Source organism: Euprymna scolopes, chromosome 44 (assembly GCF_053919585.1).
Source record: "Euprymna scolopes isolate OS-2025 chromosome 44, ASM5391958v1, whole genome shotgun sequence".
Classification (NCBI taxonomy): domain Eukaryota; kingdom Metazoa; phylum Mollusca; class Cephalopoda; order Sepiida; family Sepiolidae; genus Euprymna; species Euprymna scolopes.
The window spans coordinates 8705155-8725154 of NC_136525.1; the positions used below are offsets into that span (position 1 = coordinate 8705155).

The 20000-nt window shown below is 33.5% G+C and overlaps 1 protein-coding gene across 1 annotated transcript in view; it reads right to left on the reverse strand.

The window, feature by feature from the left end:
• The window catches only part of LOC145268681 (N(G),N(G)-dimethylarginine dimethylaminohydrolase 1-like), a 210881-nt gene extending 195576 nt beyond the window's left edge, over positions 1-15305 (reverse strand). Inside the window, exon 1 of the mRNA XM_080124185.1 lies at positions 14500-15305. Within this exon, the coding sequence (XP_079980311.1) occupies positions 14500-14763 (264 nt within the window). The 5' untranslated portion in view covers positions 14764-15305. The remainder of the gene's footprint in view (positions 1-14499) is intronic.
• Between the last annotated feature and the right edge of the window lie 4695 nt (positions 15306-20000).

Below are 20000 nucleotides of genomic sequence, written 5' to 3' on the forward strand. Positions count from 1 at the left end.
GATATGCGGCGCGCGGCGCGGCGCATATCGTAAAAGGTCGTCCATTTATGCCAACTTTATCAAACGTTTACCCGGGTGCGCATGCGCACCCCGCACCCGGGTAAACGTTTGATAAAGTTGGCATAAATGGACGGCCATTTTGGACAATTTTACCAAATGTTTGCATATTTAAAATGCGTATTTCTCAATAGATTTTAACTCGAAAAGATTACTCATTCAATAAAACAAAACTTGACGGACTTGTACGAGAGTATTCACCCGGCACCCCCTAACAATGCTTGTTTTACATTTTTTTTTTTTTTCACGATTATCATAGATTACATTAATAGCAGTAAAAATTTTTGGGGAAAAAAAAATGACTTAAGGAAGGGGATTTCACTTTCTCGTTACCTGACTTTTTTCTTGACCAACGTGTCACGTGATGAGAATGTTATAACGAGAAAGTAAAGCCCTTCTTAAAAGTCATTAAAATTTGTTAATTTTTTTTTCTACAAATATGAATGATCAAGTCTAATCTATGATAATCGTCGGAAAAAGCTTAAAAACGGTGAAAATTAGGGGGGGGGCACTTTCGTACAGGTCCGTCCAAAACTTTAATGCCATATAGATTTTTTTTTTCTCGCAATAAACTCACGTCGTGATTTAGTAACTTTGCCAGAAAAAAAAACTAATTCAAATTACGTGATTTTTGGAATATGGCGGGTACGAAACGCACATCATAAAGACTATTTTAACATTTGCATTTCAAGTGCACTTCTAAACGAGCACCAAAATCTAGAAATAAAATACAATCGGATTAAACCACGGCCACCTTTATTACTCTCGGTAGCCACGATTAAACTGACTTGACGTTCGTAAAATTATCTAGTGTTTATTCGGATTGGGACTTACGACAGCAATTAAAATTAAAAATACGAAAATGTCTGTACGAGTCACGGAACGGAGATGAAATATTCCAAAAATCACGTAATTTGATCAAGTATTTTTTTTTTTTTTTTAATTATTATTATTCAAGAAAATCAAATGTTACGACTAAACGAGTCGTAGTGTTTTCGTTCGCCATGATTAAATCCGATGAAATAAACAGGGGGAGACAACTCAAATCGAAGTTTAGGTAAAAAATCAGCTCTATGTACAGTTTTGTAGTAAAATCACTAAAAAAGAATTGTAAATGTTGATTTTTTTTTTTTAATTTTAAATAAAAACTACTTGATAGATTTACACGATTTTTGGAATATGACATCTTCGTTCTGGAACGAGTACGTACATCATACAGACTTTTCTGTATTTTCTTTTCTTTTAATTGCCGCCACAAGCACACAAAAAACGAACAATTGTTTTTAATTTTAAATATAAAATAAGTAATTTGGATTAAAAATTTTTTTTTTTTTTTTTTTTCCTAACAAGGAGTTAATTGTCTTTTCAGTATAAAAATAGAAGTATTACGAAAACAAAAAGGTTTTTGTTAAAACATTGGTTATTTAAGTTGTAGCCATTTTGAAAGGAGTGGTCAACACTAATGACAGAAACAATCCCCTAAAAGTAAAACTTAAAAAAAAAAAAAAAAAAAAAAGCTACCGTAATTTTATATATAGACAAAAGTTATTAATCTCCCTCCTACGATTAGAAGATGTGACACAAGGATTGAAAAATGGACTTGAAGAACTAGTGCACTAGAGGAAAGGCACTCTGGCCTACAAAAAATGTCTGGACTGTTCCCTAGACGTTGTCTGGTAGGGGCAAAACTAGAAAAACAAATGACTGATTGAAACATTATGGCTGTAAAAAAGTGCAAAAATAAGCTCCGGATGATCCTCTTAATGTGCGACCTACGGGTAAATGGCACACAGCCCTCTACACAATTCAGGTCATTACCTTTCCAACGGGCCTTTATTTGTTAAATTCTGATCAATAGTCGCTGAGATTTGGAACTTATAAATTGCAAAAAAGGTAGCTATATATATATATATATATATATATATATATATATATATATATATATATATATACTAGCAAAAGTACCCGTCGTTGACTGGGTTCAAAAACAGCCTACAGAAAATGGATTCTGATTTATGAAAGTATGATAGGTTATGAAAAGGAAGGCTTGTAAAGAGATAGCTTCGAATTTGGGAGTATCAAAACCAAAGCAAAATATGATGAAAGTAAAAATAAAATAGATAAACCCCATAATTTATTATACCATACTTGTTTACACTGAAACACTTATCACAATATTCTGTGGATCTATATTAAAAAACCTTATTAAACTTTGTGACATATTTCCATTCTATGGAGGTCAGGCGCAAACAAACACCCTATAATTTTATTATACCATATTTCTTCAACATAATTATCAAAGTATACTTACGTAGATAGATATGAAAAGTCTTTATTAAAGTTTGTGCCTATTTCCATTCTATGGAGGCCAGGCGCGAACGCAGACACCACAATTTTATTATACCATCCCTATTTAAGTTAAAACATAAATATCAAAGTATTCTTATGTACATCTATATCAAAAACACTTGTAAACGTTTTTTTTTTTTAATGTTTTTTTTCCCAATACTTTGTGGACCAGGCGCAAATGCAGACCCCACAATTTTTATGAACCACCGTTCTGCCAGATCAAACATATACATCTATCATTATATGTAATCAGTTTTTTAAAATAGTCAACCATATAGGAGCCTATTCGTGACCAGACACACACACACAGACATTCATCTTATATATATATATAATAGCCAAATTGAATATTGAAATGCTCATATCTTTTGTTCTATGGGACGAAACTACATAAAAATTTGCAGGCTCTTTGAAGATTATAATACTATTCTATGGTTAAAATTTTATGATAATTAGTAAAAAAATAACCTATATTTTCAAACAAATAAAAGTCTCATATTTGCCTACATTTGTATATATAGAGTGTCCTGCAGGCCAGCTTAAGTTTTGCTGCTTCAGTTCTCTCCCCGGTGGCCTTACCAGGCCACTCCTTTTTCATCTTAAATTCTACACAATTATGCAGAATGTAGTAACTATGCATAAATAGAATTCATCATAAGTGAAATGAAACCAATAAATAAGTGAAGCATGCATGGTCCCTCATGAGTTCACAGTGAACGAGGCATAAAAATAATGACTAAGTTCTGCATTTGCTCACCCACAACCACCATTTAGACCAAAAAGTTCCTAGAGGACGTCAAATCCTGGTGAAAATGAACAAACGGTGCAGTTTTAGGCCTTAGCATATGTAAATTTGAGTTCTGCACCATGCAAAAAACGAAATGACTAATCCATCATCTGTCTCCACCCCTCCATTTAGCCACAGAAGTCCCGAAGGCCTTAACAACATGTTTAATTTTTTGAGTTCAGCACCATGCAAAACTGCTAAATAGACATACGCAGAAAATTTGACAAATATTGTAAAATAGTCCCAAAAATGGAGTGTTTTTATGAGCTCTAAAAGAGCCCCTGGGGCACACCCAAGAATTATCGCGAAGTATAGACAAAACAAAATTATATAGAAATCAGTTAGTTACAATTTTTCAGAAAGTTTTATAAAAATCCAAGGCATCAATTTTTTTTTTAATAAGCACAAGTGTCAATTTTAGCCCGCAAGGCACCCCCAGGGGGGGGGGCAACTGGAGTTTTCCTGGAAAATCCGTTCTGTTACTTTTGTACTCCTATAATGTTTAATGTTTGTGCAAAATTTCAAAAAAAATTCCAAGGCGTAGTTATTGAAAAAAGTGTGGACGGACGAACGGACAAGGGTGAATCTACAGGTCAATCCTCCTTTTGTTGGGGGGGGGAACCAATGAATAGGTAATTTATTAATGCTCATTCAAAAAAAAAATAAATAAATAAATAAAAAAATAAAAACATGCAAATAAGTTAACCTTCATGCAGGATATTAAAAAGTCCGTTTTAATAATTTTTAAATAGAAAAAGTAGATTTGGTTTTCGAGTCAAGAACACAATGTAGTATCTGTTCTGATGCTACACTCAAGTTTATTTGTTGTTAGTCAGTATAGGGAAATCCTCCTATACTGAGGCAATATTTAGTTGTCAAAGGTCAACTAAAGATAAGTTTGTCTGTAGAGCCCTGAGCCAGACAAAAAAGTCATCGTCCACTAAATTCCATAGAATTTGATACATAAGGTTTAATATCATTATATCAGAAGTTTAAACTTCATAAGATATGTAAGACACTATCCTCGAATGTCTATCTTAGTAATTGTCTGTATTTTTGAGATGAGATGTTTTCATTGATTGAGATTGTCGGACTGACTTCCTCATCTTGTTTGTTAACGTCACAACGTTTCGGCCGTTTTGCCCTCCGGCCTTCATTAGGTGTTTTGTATCGAACTGGGGAACCGTTTGTTAGGAGTCTCGAACCCAACCCTTTATTATTATTATTACGGGGGTACCGTGTTCGGACTCCAGCTGGGCTTCAAAACAGAGAATCAGCAACTATGTCCCAGAGCCTAGCTGGAGTCCGAACACGGTACCCCCATAATAATAATAAAGGGTTGGGTTCGAGACTTCTAACAAACGGTTCCCCAGTTCGATACAAAACACCTGATGAAGGCCGGAGGGCAAAACGGCCGAAACGTGACGTTAACAAACAAGATGAGGAAGTCAGTCCAACAATCTCGATCAATTCATAAGATATGTAAGACACTATCCTCGAATGTCTAAGGTCTCTCTGTACAGGAGTTAATCGGAACAACCTGACTTTTCCCTACAAGTAAACCCTAACTAAAGAATCAAAATCACAGTGTTCGCGGCCCAAATAAGATCTCCTCTGTATAGCTAACCAACACTGGCTCTTATGAGAAACTAGCCTGGGTGCCTAGCGTTTGGAGGTATGTGTTGAGCAAAAAAAAAAAAAAAAAAAAATGATGGTAAAGCAGGCAGGCTCGAACCTGTACTGTGAAGGGGAAAAAAAACAAAACAAAAAAAAACGTGACGTCTTTGCTGCTGCACCCATTGCTAAACCGGAAGTGGCAAAGGTTTGAATTAAGGCTAGACAATCAAAGAGAGGGGATGATTTTCAAAAAATATCGGAAAAAAAAAAAAAAAAAAAAAAAAAGCAACCCCCTCCTTGTAGAAAAGTGCCCAGTTGAGGGTGAAGGAATTAATGTTTTTAGCCAATTTTTCGATATTTGTCATCCAAAGGGTCGAGCTTCAAAACGATACCGATCGTGAAAATCAGTCGCCTCTGTCAAAAGTTTTAGGCAAATATACATACATACATTTAAACAGACAGGTGAGATTTATATTATAGATGGTGCACCTCCTCTATGTGATGCTAACTCAAGTGATAGCACAGAGCTGGATACTCAACCAGACTAGATGAATTCTCATCCTGGAATTCAGTAATGTTACCTCAAGCAACAACACGAAAATGGATACTCAACCAGACTAGATGAATTCTTGTTTTGGAATTCAGTAAGATTCAAATAAAATTTTACTATAACAGATTTAAATAGTCAATTGGGGAGAGGAAAATAATGTTCCCAAACTCAATGTTTGAGATATAAAGGAGAACTTTATTAGAACATTCGAATATCTATATATCTTATATAGACATTAAGTGTTAGACCCAGGAATGCAGATTCCATGAACAAAGTTTCTTTCCCCGGAACTCAGCTGGCCTGCTTTCTGGTTGATAACAACATGGTAGCCTTCAAATCCAATGTAAATAAATTCTTGTTGAGCCGTCGCCATAAATAATCAAATTCTACTCAACTGATACCATTAACAATTACTACACTACCCTCTTACATTCATTAACCCTTATCCTCGAGTGGCCCTCGGGCCTTGATAAGTGATGACTCAAGAAACAAATTTAAAAAAAATTTTTTTCTTACATAGGAGTCACCACTTATCAAGGCCCAGAGGCCACTCGAGGATAAAGGTTAATGAGTGTACAGTAGTCAATGGGATAGTATCATAGTAAACGTCAGTGGAGATTCGGTAAATTTGTTAACTTAAGTGGAACGGTTCATCAAGAATTTATTTGCATTGGACTTGAAGACGGCCATATTGTAATCAGCTGGAAAGCAGGAAAACGAAAGACAGTTCCAGAGGCGTACAGTTCTAAGAAAGAAACTTTGTTCATGGAATCTACGTTTAGGTTTAAGTTTAGGCGCAGATAAATAGTTTTGAGACTCCTAAAGATCAATAAATCCTCTATAAACTATAATAGCCACACTCCCATGTTTTTCCAGGCAGAACTTTCATTGTAATCTTCCAAAGAGATCTAATATATAAAAAGCTATGTGTGTGTCTGTCTGTGTCTCCATATTTCAAACTATCCCCTCCAAAACTAAAAGTTATAGAGTTGCACTAAGGGCCTCAAATGATTGAATATTTTATAGGTCGTTCTTTTATGGGTCTTAAGCCAGTTAAAATAGTTTTTTAAGGGGTCAAAAATGAGTCAAAATTGAAAAAAAAAATCGTTATACATTTTTATATTCATTTTACTTTATTTTTAATTTTTTACTGGTTCATATGCATGTCATGTTGGCACAGTGGTAACGTCACCAGCTTTGAATGCTTAGGTTTCTGCTTTTTATAAAGAATTTTGTTTTATTTGGAAGGTTTTTAACTGTCTAGCGCCTTTGATTTTCTGTATTTTACTACTTGGATTTAGATAAATACTCAACACTTAAATAATAAAATAATAAAAATTATATGTCGTTTTAATTTTGAAATAAATCGAAAATAAGACTGTGGCAGTCAGGTAGGACACTTGACATGTAGGAAATTATTCTTTTAAACTGAAACTCTTTGTGATGATAAGGCGCAACAGCTTGCGTGGCCACTGTTGGAAAAAGATGCCCACTAAGCATTTGGGGTGCTCACAGTCCTCGATTATAGAGATAAAATATGTAAAAAGTGATTTTTCTGCAGACAGTCTGAAAGTTGTCAACAGAATTCAGATAACGAATCAAATTTCCCAGACATGGCATGTAGCCTAGCCATCAGAAGTTAGTGACTGGACTTTGATAAGTCAGTTGGCGAACAAAGCTTAGAGGATAGTGTAAATTAGAGAGTAGGGAGTGAATAAACAGTGCTCGCATTAGATAGAGCTGCCGATGTTAAGCTCAAACTGTATTGGGATATGAAAAGGAGAAAATGCAATAATTCTTGAATAATATTGATATCTGATAAAGTCGAGGGTATGGATAATGCCTCTGGCCTGTTAGGTATTAACTATAATTGTCTCGAATAATCTTGTCAAAAATGATTGAGCACTTAGGAGTCAAAAATAGGCTGAAATGGTCTTGAATCATCTTGCTAAATAGGGGCTGAGCCGTTAAGAGACAAAAAGGGTTCACGGTCTAAACAGAGGGTTAGATTAACTAGTATTCAAATAATACTGTTAAAATTAACTGAGCAATAAAGAGACAAATGAGATAGAAGAGTAGGACAAATAAGTTATAACTAGTTTAGTAAAAATTTCAAAGAGGAAGTTTTAACCCAAAAAAATCTATCATTGAGCAAGGAGAGATATAAATGTTATGACAGATAAGATAAAGAGAGAATCAAGGGTTGATGCAAAATAAGAAAAAAGCTATGCAAAAAAAAAACTCACAAAAAATTATGTATGTATAAATAGACTTCGTAGCCTCGTAGGAGATGTCCTTTTCTCTTCCTTGCAACCTCTATCTCACAGAGGAGATGTTGCGAGTTTGTCTCTGATGTATCGTTATTTTCATGGAAAGTGTTCGACTGAGCTTCAATCTATGGTCCCCCCCTCGCCAAACTTTCACAAGAAACACTCGTCTAGCTGTAAACACTATCAATAATTTCCCCCACTCTTTATCTGTGCCTAAACCTAAACGTAGATTCCATGAACAAAGCTTCTTTCTTAGAACTGCAGTGCACGCCTGTGGAATTGTCTTCCGTTTTCCTGCTTTCCGGCTGACTACAATATGGTTGTCTTCAAGTCTAACGTAAATAAGTTCTTGATGAGCCGTTCCATATAATTTACCAAATTTTCATTACTAATGATTACTATATTGTCCAATGTCTACTGTACACTCTTTAACCCTTATCCTTGAGTGGCCTCTTGGCCTTGATAATGTGGTGATGCCTATGTAAAAAAAAAAGAAAAAAAAAAAAATGTATCTTGTAACACAATTAGCATTATAACATATGTGTTATGAAGACTGTCAAGAAAAAAAAAAAAAACTGACGTCATCACTAAAATAAAAATATCCTATTTCAGTTTAGTGAATTTTCAGAATCAAACAAACATCGAAGACTATGCAAACTCTGATTTGGTCTTGCAATGATTTCTCTAGCTTTGTAAAATATTTTTAACATTTGAAACCAAGCTGAAACACTTCAACACTGTTGTTTTTTTTTTTTTTTTTTTTTTTTTTTTTTTTTTGCATCGGCACTTATCAAAGCCAAGAGGCCACTCGAGGATAAGGGTTAAAGAGTGTCATGATGGAGTTTTGGGAATTGTGAACTAGGTCTACAGACTTGCTTGAAGTAGGGCAGAGAGGGAAAGTAAGAGAGAAATAGAAACTAAGAAATATTTTTTTTGTAGCACATGAAAAAAAACCGTAAAGCCGCAACAATTACCCACTAATATGGCATCGAGAGGCCCCCACCAGAAGCTACTGCATGGTCCAGAATCCATTCCCCAAATGGCAATACAGCAGCCCCAGTACTTTGCACCTGCTGATAGGGCAGCCTCCTTAGTGGTTAATCCAATGTTCGGGTCCCTGACTATCAGGCGGATAATGTCAGGCAACAAGGATAGACATAGAAACAGAAAATTTCCGACATCTCTGGCGGCTGTTCACACAAAATACTGCCAACCTAGAATACAGCCTTTTCTTCTCCTTTTATCAGAAAAATCACACATTAAAATATGAGGACTGAGTGACAAATGAAGAGAAACAAGAGTAACGGGAGCTGCTTCAGTGAAATTTCTTAAAAAATAAAAAAAACTACATCCTCGCAATTTAAACAGTTCAGAGTTTTTTGGTTTTTTTCCCCCTCTTTCAATGTATTAAAACGTTGCATTTAAATATTTGGAAGAATATGTTGGAATTCCTTTATTTTTACAAATTAAAAAAAAAAATAAATAAGGAAAGGAATTTCTGATGCAAAATATCAGCAGGAAATCTAAGATATCTGGCTTGCCGAAAAAAAAAAAAAAGCACATCTACAAATCCGGAAGTGTGCACAAGCTGGCGCGACAAGAAAAAAGAACACCACGTGGTCGAGAGAAGAAAAAGATGAACATACAAAGTCCGAGATGAGAAATGGCTGTCTACAGCCAGCATGTAATGAAGCAGAAAGAAAAACACGTTCCAAGGAAGATGGCCATGTGGCTTTGAAGTGGCAGCGAAAGACTCTTTAAAACTGGTGTCAGGACGGGGGGAAAAAAAAACTAATAAATTATTTGTGTTAACAAAGAAAAGCCAAGTCGGATTTTTTTTTTTTTTTTTACATGGGAATCACTGCTTATCAAGGCTCAGAGACCACTCGAGGTTAAGGGTTTCTTTTACGACAGTGCCGAACTGTGTGGAGGGGGGGGGGGTCTGAGAGAGATTTGAACTGTAACAAACATGGGTCAAGCATAACGGCCAGGTTATACCGTTAGCAGCCCTTTTTTACCCAAATTAAAGATTTTTTCACATATCTGAATACTCTATCTACACAATTTCAAGTTTATAGATCAAAAAATCGTTGAGTATATAGATTGAGAAGTAGTCCTCACTTTTATAGATGTATACTAGCAGGCCGCCTGGCATTGCCCGGTTTTAAAATACGCTTAAATATATTTTGATTAAATGCAAATTATTATATTATATTGGACCCAATACATAGTAATGATTTAAAAAGTTTAAAAAAAAAGAAAAAAAAAGTGAGTTGTGCACCACTAGGTGTATCAAAATTTTGGGGGAATTTTTGACACCCCTAACATGAAACTGCGAATAAAATATAAAAAATTCGTAATTTCTCTTTTAAAAGTGGTTTGTTTATTTTTTTTTATGAATTATACTTCTAAAATAAACTATTAAAGTTGTTTAAAAAATAGAAATATTTTTTATTTTTTAAAAAACTGTGTTTACAAAGTGCCGGCGCGCCTTCATGCAGCCATTTTTTTTACGTAATGAAATCAATTGAATGAATTTTACGAGTTAATTTTTTTTCAATTTGTAAACTTTAAAAAATCTATCAAAATTTTTCTATTGGTTAAATGTTTACGATATTTTCAGGGTCAATGTGAAATTTTATGCTCTTTCCAATAAACCGAATATAATATTTTAGACAAACGTTTTTTTGTTTTTTTTTTAATTCACCCTCCCCCCATTTAGAAATGTCTTAAAGTTTTAATAATTTACTCACCAAAGTTTTATATATCACAAATTGAAGATAAAAGATCAATAAATAATATATTGTAAATTAAAACAAAGTGGTTTTTTTTTTTGGAAATTTACCTGTAAAGTCCAAAGTGTAAAACCTTAAAAAAAAAAAAAAAAAAAAAAAAAAAAAACACGTTGATTTTTTTTTTTTTTTTGGAAGCCTATGTTCTGTTTATATTGTCCAGTAAGTAATGGACGCTGACGGCAATTTTTTCTATTTCATTCAATGTTTTCTTTTTTTAGATATTATAAAAAAGAAAAAGAAATTTCACTCGATAAAAAATGAAAATATAACAAATCAAAAATTTATGTATTTCTTTGAGAAAAGAAAAAAAAATTTCATTACTTTTTTTGACTATTTTGAAACTATGGGAACACATTTCTTCAGGCATAAGGCTAGACGGCTAACATGGACGTGTGGTTTTTACTGCCTTCTGTCCATCCGTAGTTCTAAACAAGGACAAACCGCTACTTCCGGTTTTTCGATAAAGATGTAAAAATACTTGCGTAAGCGCGCTTTTTTCAAATAGTCGTTTAAAAAATTATTTTATTTAAAAAAATAAATGGAATTTAAAATATAAATATGGATAAATTCTGAACAATGAAGAATGGAACTAAACATTCAATAGTATTTTTATAGGTAAGTGATTTTTTTTAATTTATAGCGATTTTTTTTTAATTTATAGCGATTTTTTTATAACCAAAATAAGTAAAATTTTGATTTTCTTCAAATCTTTTTTAAAGAAACCCGATTTTAAAAAAACAAATATTGCATAATTTGCTATTAAACCCGTTATGTTTTTAAATTTGGTCTTTGCTCCTTTAATTGAAAAAAAAAAAATCAGGGTTTGAATTACATTTTTGAAGTAGTTATAAGCTTGTAACTATAGGAGGTCGAATTATTCAATTTTTTTCACACATTCTTAAGATCGGTTTCTGACACTGCTGGTGCACCACTACCAAGAATCGAAACTAAAATGTTGCGCTTTTTTTTTTTTTTTTTTTTTTTACCGATTCTGATACAATTACAGATTCCGTACTAAATTCCAGATTCCGATTCATTATAAATCTGTAAATATTTAACTATAGGGTGGCTATTTTGTCCTGATTATCGCAAAAACACATGTTAAATGTGCAAATATTTTCTCAAGTGTAAAAACACACTTGTGATGGGGGTTGATATAGATTTTAGTTTTGCTGGTTGTTTAAATCAATAAATATTTATTATTTAAATATTACCAGTAGTGGAAGATTTGGTACTTCTACACTTTATCGCCGAAACTGGAGACGCCATTTTATTTCGCGCACTTGCCGTTAGAATCCAAGGGAGAAATCAGTATTTTAAACTATGGCCGAAGCATGAAATAAATAACAAAAAAATTAAACTGGAGAACGATTACTTTCGGAAAAATAAATTAACCTAAAATTAAACGAAAAACTTTCTCGTATTCATTAATTAAATCGAAACATTTCAAATTAAACAATTATGGATATATGTTCTCTTTCACTTTATTTTTTTTTTTTTTTTTAATAGTTCTTTCTTGAAGTTTATCCAGTTTTTTTTTTGTGTGTGTTTTTTTTAAATTTATTTCTAACTTCGGCCATAGTTTAAAATACTGATTTCTCCCTCTGATTCTAATCGACAGGTGCTCGAAATAAAATGGCGTCTCCAGTTTCGCCGATAAAGTGCAGAAGTACCAAAGATTTTTCGGGTATTGATAGAAATCCACCATATAATTGTCACGAAGCATCATGACAGTAAAACTTATATGGTGGATTTCTATCAATATTTTGTTCATTTTGAACCGTTATCGACGCGTCGGCCATTTTGATTGCCCGCTTAACTCACCCACTCTACACTACTTGTCTTTCGAACTGAATAAACGCTTAAAGTTCCGTTAAAATTCACGAAACTTATCCAGGTATGTGGAAGAGTAATTTACCTTGCTTTTGGTAACATTCATTCGTTTTGTCTTCTCTACTAAGTACCTGATTTTTCTTAAACCAAAATCAAATAAAAATATATATATATAATTAAAGGAATCGCTTTTAGTATCGGAAAATTGGCACAAATTTTTCCGATTCCGATACCCCCTCCCCCGATATAGAAATAAAGGTACTTATGTATTTTTGGTACCGTGCTGAAATAAAAACGTTATTATTTCGAAAGCCATTTTTAACACAGTAAGGGGGTGTGTTTTGTAACTATTCTGTGCTTTCCACCTAACAATTTAATAAAATCAAAAAAAAAAAAAAAAAAAGATATCGTGAAACTTGAATATAACCTGGAATAAAAAATAAAAAAAATAAAAATAAAAACTATTTTAAAATAGCGCGGTACCAAAAATACATAAGCACCGAAATCCAAATTCAATATTTGTAAGGTTGGGGGTGTTCGGTTTCTAATACAACGTTCTTGTAAATCGATCCCCCATATTAAAACCATTCAACAAGAACTCGTTCACCCTTCTTATATAAAGGAACTTTCATTTAATAATGTAAAGGTTAATATTATCCAGGGTTTGTATTACTGTACACATAGATTCGAAAAAGTTGTCAAAAAACAAATATATAACAAATAAATGTTATCAAAGGCAAGATAAGTTACTTTTCTACCAAACTGGATATATTTTTCGTGTTTTTATTCTATGTAACATATTTATTCAGCTCGAAAAACAGTGTTTACCGATGTATTGGAAAATTTAAGATGGCGTCTGATTCTCTCTTTAACACGGTAAGTTTGGGAAAAGGTGTTATAAATAAAAAACTATACAAAATACTATTAAAAACCCGCCGAATATATGTCAACCTATGTCACGGTAACATATATTGAGCGAGTTTTTAACAGTATTTTATCTGGGTTTTTATTTATAACACCTTTTCCCAAACTTACCGTGTTAAAGAGAGAATCAGACGCCATCTGGAATTTTCCAATACATCGGTAAACACTGTATGTTTTTCGAGCTGAATAAACATGTTACACTGAATAAAAACACGAAAAATATATCCAGTTAGGTAGAAAAGTAACTTATCTTGCCTTTGATAACATTTATTTGTTATATATTTGTTTTTTGACAACTTTTTCGAATCTATGTGTACAGTAATACAAACCCATTATCCAATGTATTCCGTATTGTTTTCACTGGTCGACATGTTTGTTTTCGTGCGCACGTTTATTCAATTAAAAAAAATAGCACGGTATAAACTGCACGAGTATAGTTGATTTTAATCTTAGTAAGGCAAAAAAAGTGGTGCAACTGCAAAACTGCTTTAGGATGTTTGAACAAACCGACTTTTGTTAAACTAACCTTAAAACTTGGGTTATGGTTGGTTTAGGGTTATGTTTTAAAAAATTTTTTAAAAAGTACTTATTGTCACGCGCTGAAATATTACCGCTATTATTTAGAAAGCCGTTCTTAACAGAGAGGGAAAGGCGTTTTGTAACTATTCTGTACTTTCACCTAACAATTTAAGGCGCTTCTCCATTTATTGATCCGCGATTTTCACGAAGTTACTCGGATTTTGTGCCCGGCAGATGACGGAAAGAACCGGACAAGTTTTATTACAAAAAAAAAAAATAAATAAATAAAAATAATAAAATAAAATAAATGTTACACCCCACCTCTTCCCATGTTAAGAATGGCGACGACCACTGAAATTCATTAAGTAATACATTGAAAACAAAAAAAAATGTTTTAATATCCAGAAAAACTACTTGTCAACCGTTTTTAGGTTCTCCCCGTCATCCACCGAGCACACCTGAGTAATTTCGTGGAGATCGCGGGTTAATAAATGCAGGAGAAATACCCAATTCAATAATAAAAAATATATCGTAAAACTTGAATTTAATTTGAAAATATATATTTTTTTTTTAAATCGCGCGGTACAATAAGTGCATAAGCATTATATATATATATATATATATATATATATATATATATATATATATATATATATATATATATTAAATCAGTTCGGTTCAAATTCTGTAGAAGCACTTGCGTTTGTTCGTGAGGGGAGGGGGATTAATTTTATCCATCCTAGGACAGGTATTGTTTTAGTACCATATATGACAGTGTATAATATGAATTATATTTACCTCTCCACGACGGCTCTGGTCAGCCGGTCGGCAAATGAGAGCTGTCTCTCCGACAATAACGGCACAGTCCTCGACAAAACAACATTCTGGGTAATTCGGGTCGCCCTCCAGGGTGACCACACGCACGCCACATTTGTCCAGAGCTTCGTTCAGATTCTGTTGTTCCCGACGAAGGACCTCCAGGTTCAGGTTCTTGGACTTCGTCTTGGTCAGTAGGGTATCCGGTACGGTTCGCATAATGGCAAAATTATATTTAAAAGACATTTTGTTTTTCTTCTTTTTAAGGAAATAGATAAAAATAAAGGGTTGTAAAACTGATTTCCAGTAATCTATTTCCTATTTATAATATTTTTTTTTTAAGACAACGTATCTCTCACTCTGTAAAATTATAAAAACTATACATACATATATGTATGTATATATATATATATGTACACTCACACACACATATACCTAAATATTAACAAATAGGTGCTGAGCAAATATAATGTCGGGTACCTTGTCAGGTTTAAAATGAAAGCGCCCGACGAGTGTCTGATTTTCTGAGTGTGTTTGTGTGTGTGTGCGAGAGATAGAAAGGGTGGGGGGTAGATAATTATATTAGAGAGTGAGCACAAAAGGAGGGAGGAGGGGGTAGAAAACAACAGCTTATTACAAACATTGGGGGGGGGGAGAGAAAGAGAGAGAAGTTTGAGCTCTCCGCTGACTGCTGGTGATACTACTGCAATTACCACTGCTATCGGGCTTCCAACCACTACTTCTACTGCAATAACCACTGCCTCCACTGCAATCGGGCTTCTCGCTACAACCATTCTTTTTAACAGTTCAACACTCCACTGCAATCGGGCTTCTAAACACAACTTCTACTGCAATCGGACTTTTCCCTACTTCTATTCTTTTTTTTAACACCCCGCTGCAATCGGGCTTCTAAACACTACTTCTACTGCGATGTCAGCTGCAGTAGGACCGCCAAAACCACTGCTGTTTTTTTTTATATAAAAAAATTACCAAATGAGTTGAAATCTGTTTTAATATTTTAAATTATTTTTAAGAGTATTTTTAAAAAAAATTTTTACGAGATCCTAGAAATGAGGAGAAAATAACAAAAATAAAAAATAAATATGGATACAATAAATTTGGATTAAAAGCGAGAAAATTTAAGTGTTGTCTAGAAAAAGGGTTTTGGGTTCAATTCTACTATAGAGCCCATTGGGATATCTCGGCTACTCCCTAAGATTTTCGTCCTCATTTAAGATTTTGTTTAAAAAAAATCGATTATCCTTCTTAAAACGTAATTCTTGTTCTGAAATAGAATTCTAATTTTATTTATTTATTTTTTTTTTTTTTAATCTTGAAAATCGAACTTTGATTTTCAAAAAAAAATCGAACTTTGATTCGATTTTAATCACCGGCGACCATGTTGGTTTATTGTTTTTCGTGCGGCAAAAATATTTTTACTTCAAAATTTTTTTAACACAAAACCCCCAGATCTATTGACAAGAAAAATAAATTTTGAACATTCGTTTATACACGTGCATATACAAAAATAACTGTTTTAACCAAATTAACGAATTTAAAATAAAATAAAAATAAGAAGGTTTTAATGACCACGACGAATAAAAAACAGTAAAGTTTTTGCGTAGGTACAACTTTTTTTGGTTCTGTTTTATTAAAAATAAATAAATCTTTATTTTTGATTTGAACAAAATCTTTTTTCCTGTTATTAGAAGTGTTGTGATTACAATAAGTTTCTTATATTTATTTTCATTCAATAAATGTGTAACGAAATCGGATGAATCCAAAAAATTCAGCACATAAAGTTAAAACGCCGGAAGTGGACTACTCGGTTTACCTAAATATGGAACGGAAATCACTAAGCATGAAACGAAATACGAAATCATGTGGAAACGCTTCTTGTTTTATCATGAAACAATTAAAAAAAAAACTTTTATTTTGTACATTTCTATAAATATTTTTTTTTTTTAATATTCACAATATTTAATATATCTTGAATATTAAAAAAAAAAAATTTTTTCACAAACTTTTTCACACAAAACTTTTTCAAACAAAAAATATATATTTTTCACAACTTTTTCACAAAAAGTAATTTAAACGTTCATAGTTTACCTATCCATAAATATATTATATTCATACGGAAACGATTTTTTTAAATTATTTTTTTACATTTCTGTAAATAAAATTTTCTTTAATTTTTAATTCTTAGATAGAACTAGCCTGGGTGCCCGGCCTTGCCCGAGTATTTGGAGGTGTGTGTTGAAAAAAAAAAAAGTGGTAGTAGGCAGGCTCGAACCCATACCGCAAAGTAGGAAAAGAACGTCAAAAAAAAAGTGATGTCCTTGCTGTTACGCCCATCGCCAAACCGGCAGTGTCGTACGTTTAAATTAAGTCTAGATAATCGAAAAGAGGGGATGACTTTCGAAAATATCGGCGAAAAAAGCGAATCCCTCCTTGTAGAAAAATGTCCATGTTGAGGGTGAAGGAATTAATGTTTTTGTCCATTTTTACGATATTTGTCGTCCGAAGAGTCGAGCTTTAAAATGATACCGATCTTGTAAAAATCTGTCGCCCCTGTCGAAAGTTTTAGGCAGACATGCATTGCATGTATGTTTGTGACATGCAAATATACATACAAACATACATGCATTGCATGTATGTTTGTATGTATATTTGCATGTCACATGCAAATATACATACAAACATACATGCATACATGCATTTAAACAGACAGTTGAGATTTATATTATAGACTAGCCTGGGTACCCGGCGTTGCCCAGGTATTTGGAGGTGTGTGTGTTGAGAAAAAAAAAAGTGGTAATAGAGAGGCAAGCTCAAACCCGTACCACAAAGGAGAAAAAGAGCGTGAAAAAAAAAATGTGACATTTTTGCCGTTGCGTCCATCGCCAAACCGGAAGTGGCAAAGGTCTAAATTAAGGCTAGTCAACTTTCGAAAATATCATCGAAAAAAGTGACCCCTTCCTCATAAAGAAGTGTTTAGTTGAAGGTGAAAGAAATGATGTTTTTGGCGATTTTTTTCAATATTTGTCGTCCGAAGGGTCGAGCCCCAAAAATGATATCAATCTCGTGAAAATCCGTCACCCCTATCGAAAGTTTTAGACAGATATACATACATACATACATACATACATACATACATTTAAACACACAGGTGAGATTTATATTATAGATGTCATTCAGAAATTTTATCACCTAATTTTTTCGTAAATAATGTATCATAAAACACGAATTACGAAACGGAAATTGAAGTTTATTTTTTATTATTGTTTCATGATAGTACAAGAAGTTTTTCTTTTTTTTTTTGCTCACGTTCGCCGCTAACAAGGAAAATCACCACTTGGACGTAAGGGGTTACTGTTTGGGACCATGCCTAGGGAAGATTAACAAGATGTTGGTTTACGTTACATTTAAACTTCTGCATATCCGCACAGCCAGGGAAACAGGTAACAGGAGGGGAATTCCAAAATGTACCTGTTCGAGGGAAGAAACTATTAGAGTAGAAAGCTGGCGTTTAGGAACATCAACAGTGAAGGGGTGAGATTTTATTGCTAAGCAGGTTTGTCGAGGTATGTACGGCGAGGGGGCACTAGTGCAACAAATTCATCAGAGCACATTCCATTAAAATATTTTTGAAACAGGCACAGGAATGCAACATTGTCGGTGATGGGACAGAGGATGGAGCTTAGTTGATAAAGTGGGACCTACTAGATTGACAACTCTTTTTGGGACTCTATGCAAGAGGGAGAGGCTAACAGTAGATGCACCAGCCCAGATGTGGCAACAATACTCCATGCATGGGCGAATGGTGGCTTTGTAGGGTACAAGATACTCTCAGGTGTGAGTAGTCTTCTGACACGATAGACGGAGCCCACCTTCTTTGCAGCAGCCTTTGCAATGTCCTCAATGTATTTGTTCCAGTTCATATTGCCCGTGAATGTTAGGGCAAGGAGTTTGAAGGAAGAATTGTCAGGTAGGGTGTTTTTTTGTCATGAATATAAGCGATTTGAGAGGTGTCTTGTGATTGTTAAAGGAGAGCAGCTTAGTTTTACTATCATTAAATGTTACCATCCATTTTTGGCCCCATTCAACTACGGTTTAGAGGTCATTTTCTAATGATTCTGCCATTGTCTTAGATTTATGTACATCCGTTCTTCTCTCGTGCATGTTATAAAGCGTTGTATCAACAAATATACCCATCTCAAACACAATGTTATCATGGAGGTCGTTTATAAATATCAGGAATAATAATGGTCCAAGGATTGACCCTTGAGGCACTCCCTCATTAATGTTATGCTGTGTGGTTGTACGTCCATCAATGACAATCTGGATGGTCCTATTATCTAAGAAGGATCTAGTTATATTCAGTGTATGTCCAGTTATCCCATAGCATTTAATTTTCATTAGCAGATTTTCATGCCTGACTTTGTCAAAAGCCTTGGATATATCAAGAGCTACAGCCTTGGCTTTACCCGCCTTATCCAATGCATGGTATATACGTTCAAAAATGACTGTTAAAATATCCTCGTTGGTTTCAGAAAAAAAAAAAAAACACTTACAGCTTTCTGCCTATAACGTTTCGATTTGATAAAAAAAATGCCATTTGATTGAGCATCCAGCAAAAAAAACAATAATTATTTTTTGCTTTTGGAATGTCTTCTAAACATTTACACGATCCTATTTTCTTTTTTTGTTTTGTTTTCTTTGTTTTTATAGGGGGGGGCCCGTTTTGGATTCTATTTTTCTGTCATTTTTATATTATTTAATACTACTGTGAATGCTTCGTTTGTTGACAGATTAACAAATCATCAAAAATATTTCTTTTTATATAAAACACATTTTTACACTCAATACCTGAATTACATTAAGAAAAATTCTTATTTTCTTTAATTTGCATTCAGTTTGTATCTGACTACATTTACACCAGTTTAAAATTTTTTTTTTCTGTGAAATAATTTACGCCACTAAAGTACAAATTTCCCTTTCATTACATTGCCTACAGATAGACTTATTTGTTATATATTTGTTTTTTACTATAATTGTTCTTTTTTAGTTCTCTTTTTAGGACTCATTTTCGACACTGCTCAAGCGTTAAATTTTTTTTGTTTTGTTTTTTTAATAATTTTTTTACCTTAGCTCCACCTGCACAATTTCCTTTACACTGACAACTTCTATAGGTTTTAGACTCTGCTGAAAACGACAATCTCTTTTAACTTTGGAGGAGACAAGTACTTTTCGAGATATAATAACATGTATTATGCACTGTAGTTCACTGTTCTACTCACACACAATAAACAAGTCTACTTCTTTCCACACGACACTGCCATCCCCCTCTCAATTTCTTTTTTGGTTTATAGTCTTTGCAGGTGGGTATGCTGACAACATATTTTAAGGTTAAACTTGGGGTAAATACTTTAACAATCCCCCACCTCATAAAATGGAGTGTCTATTTTGAAAGCCGTTCTTAC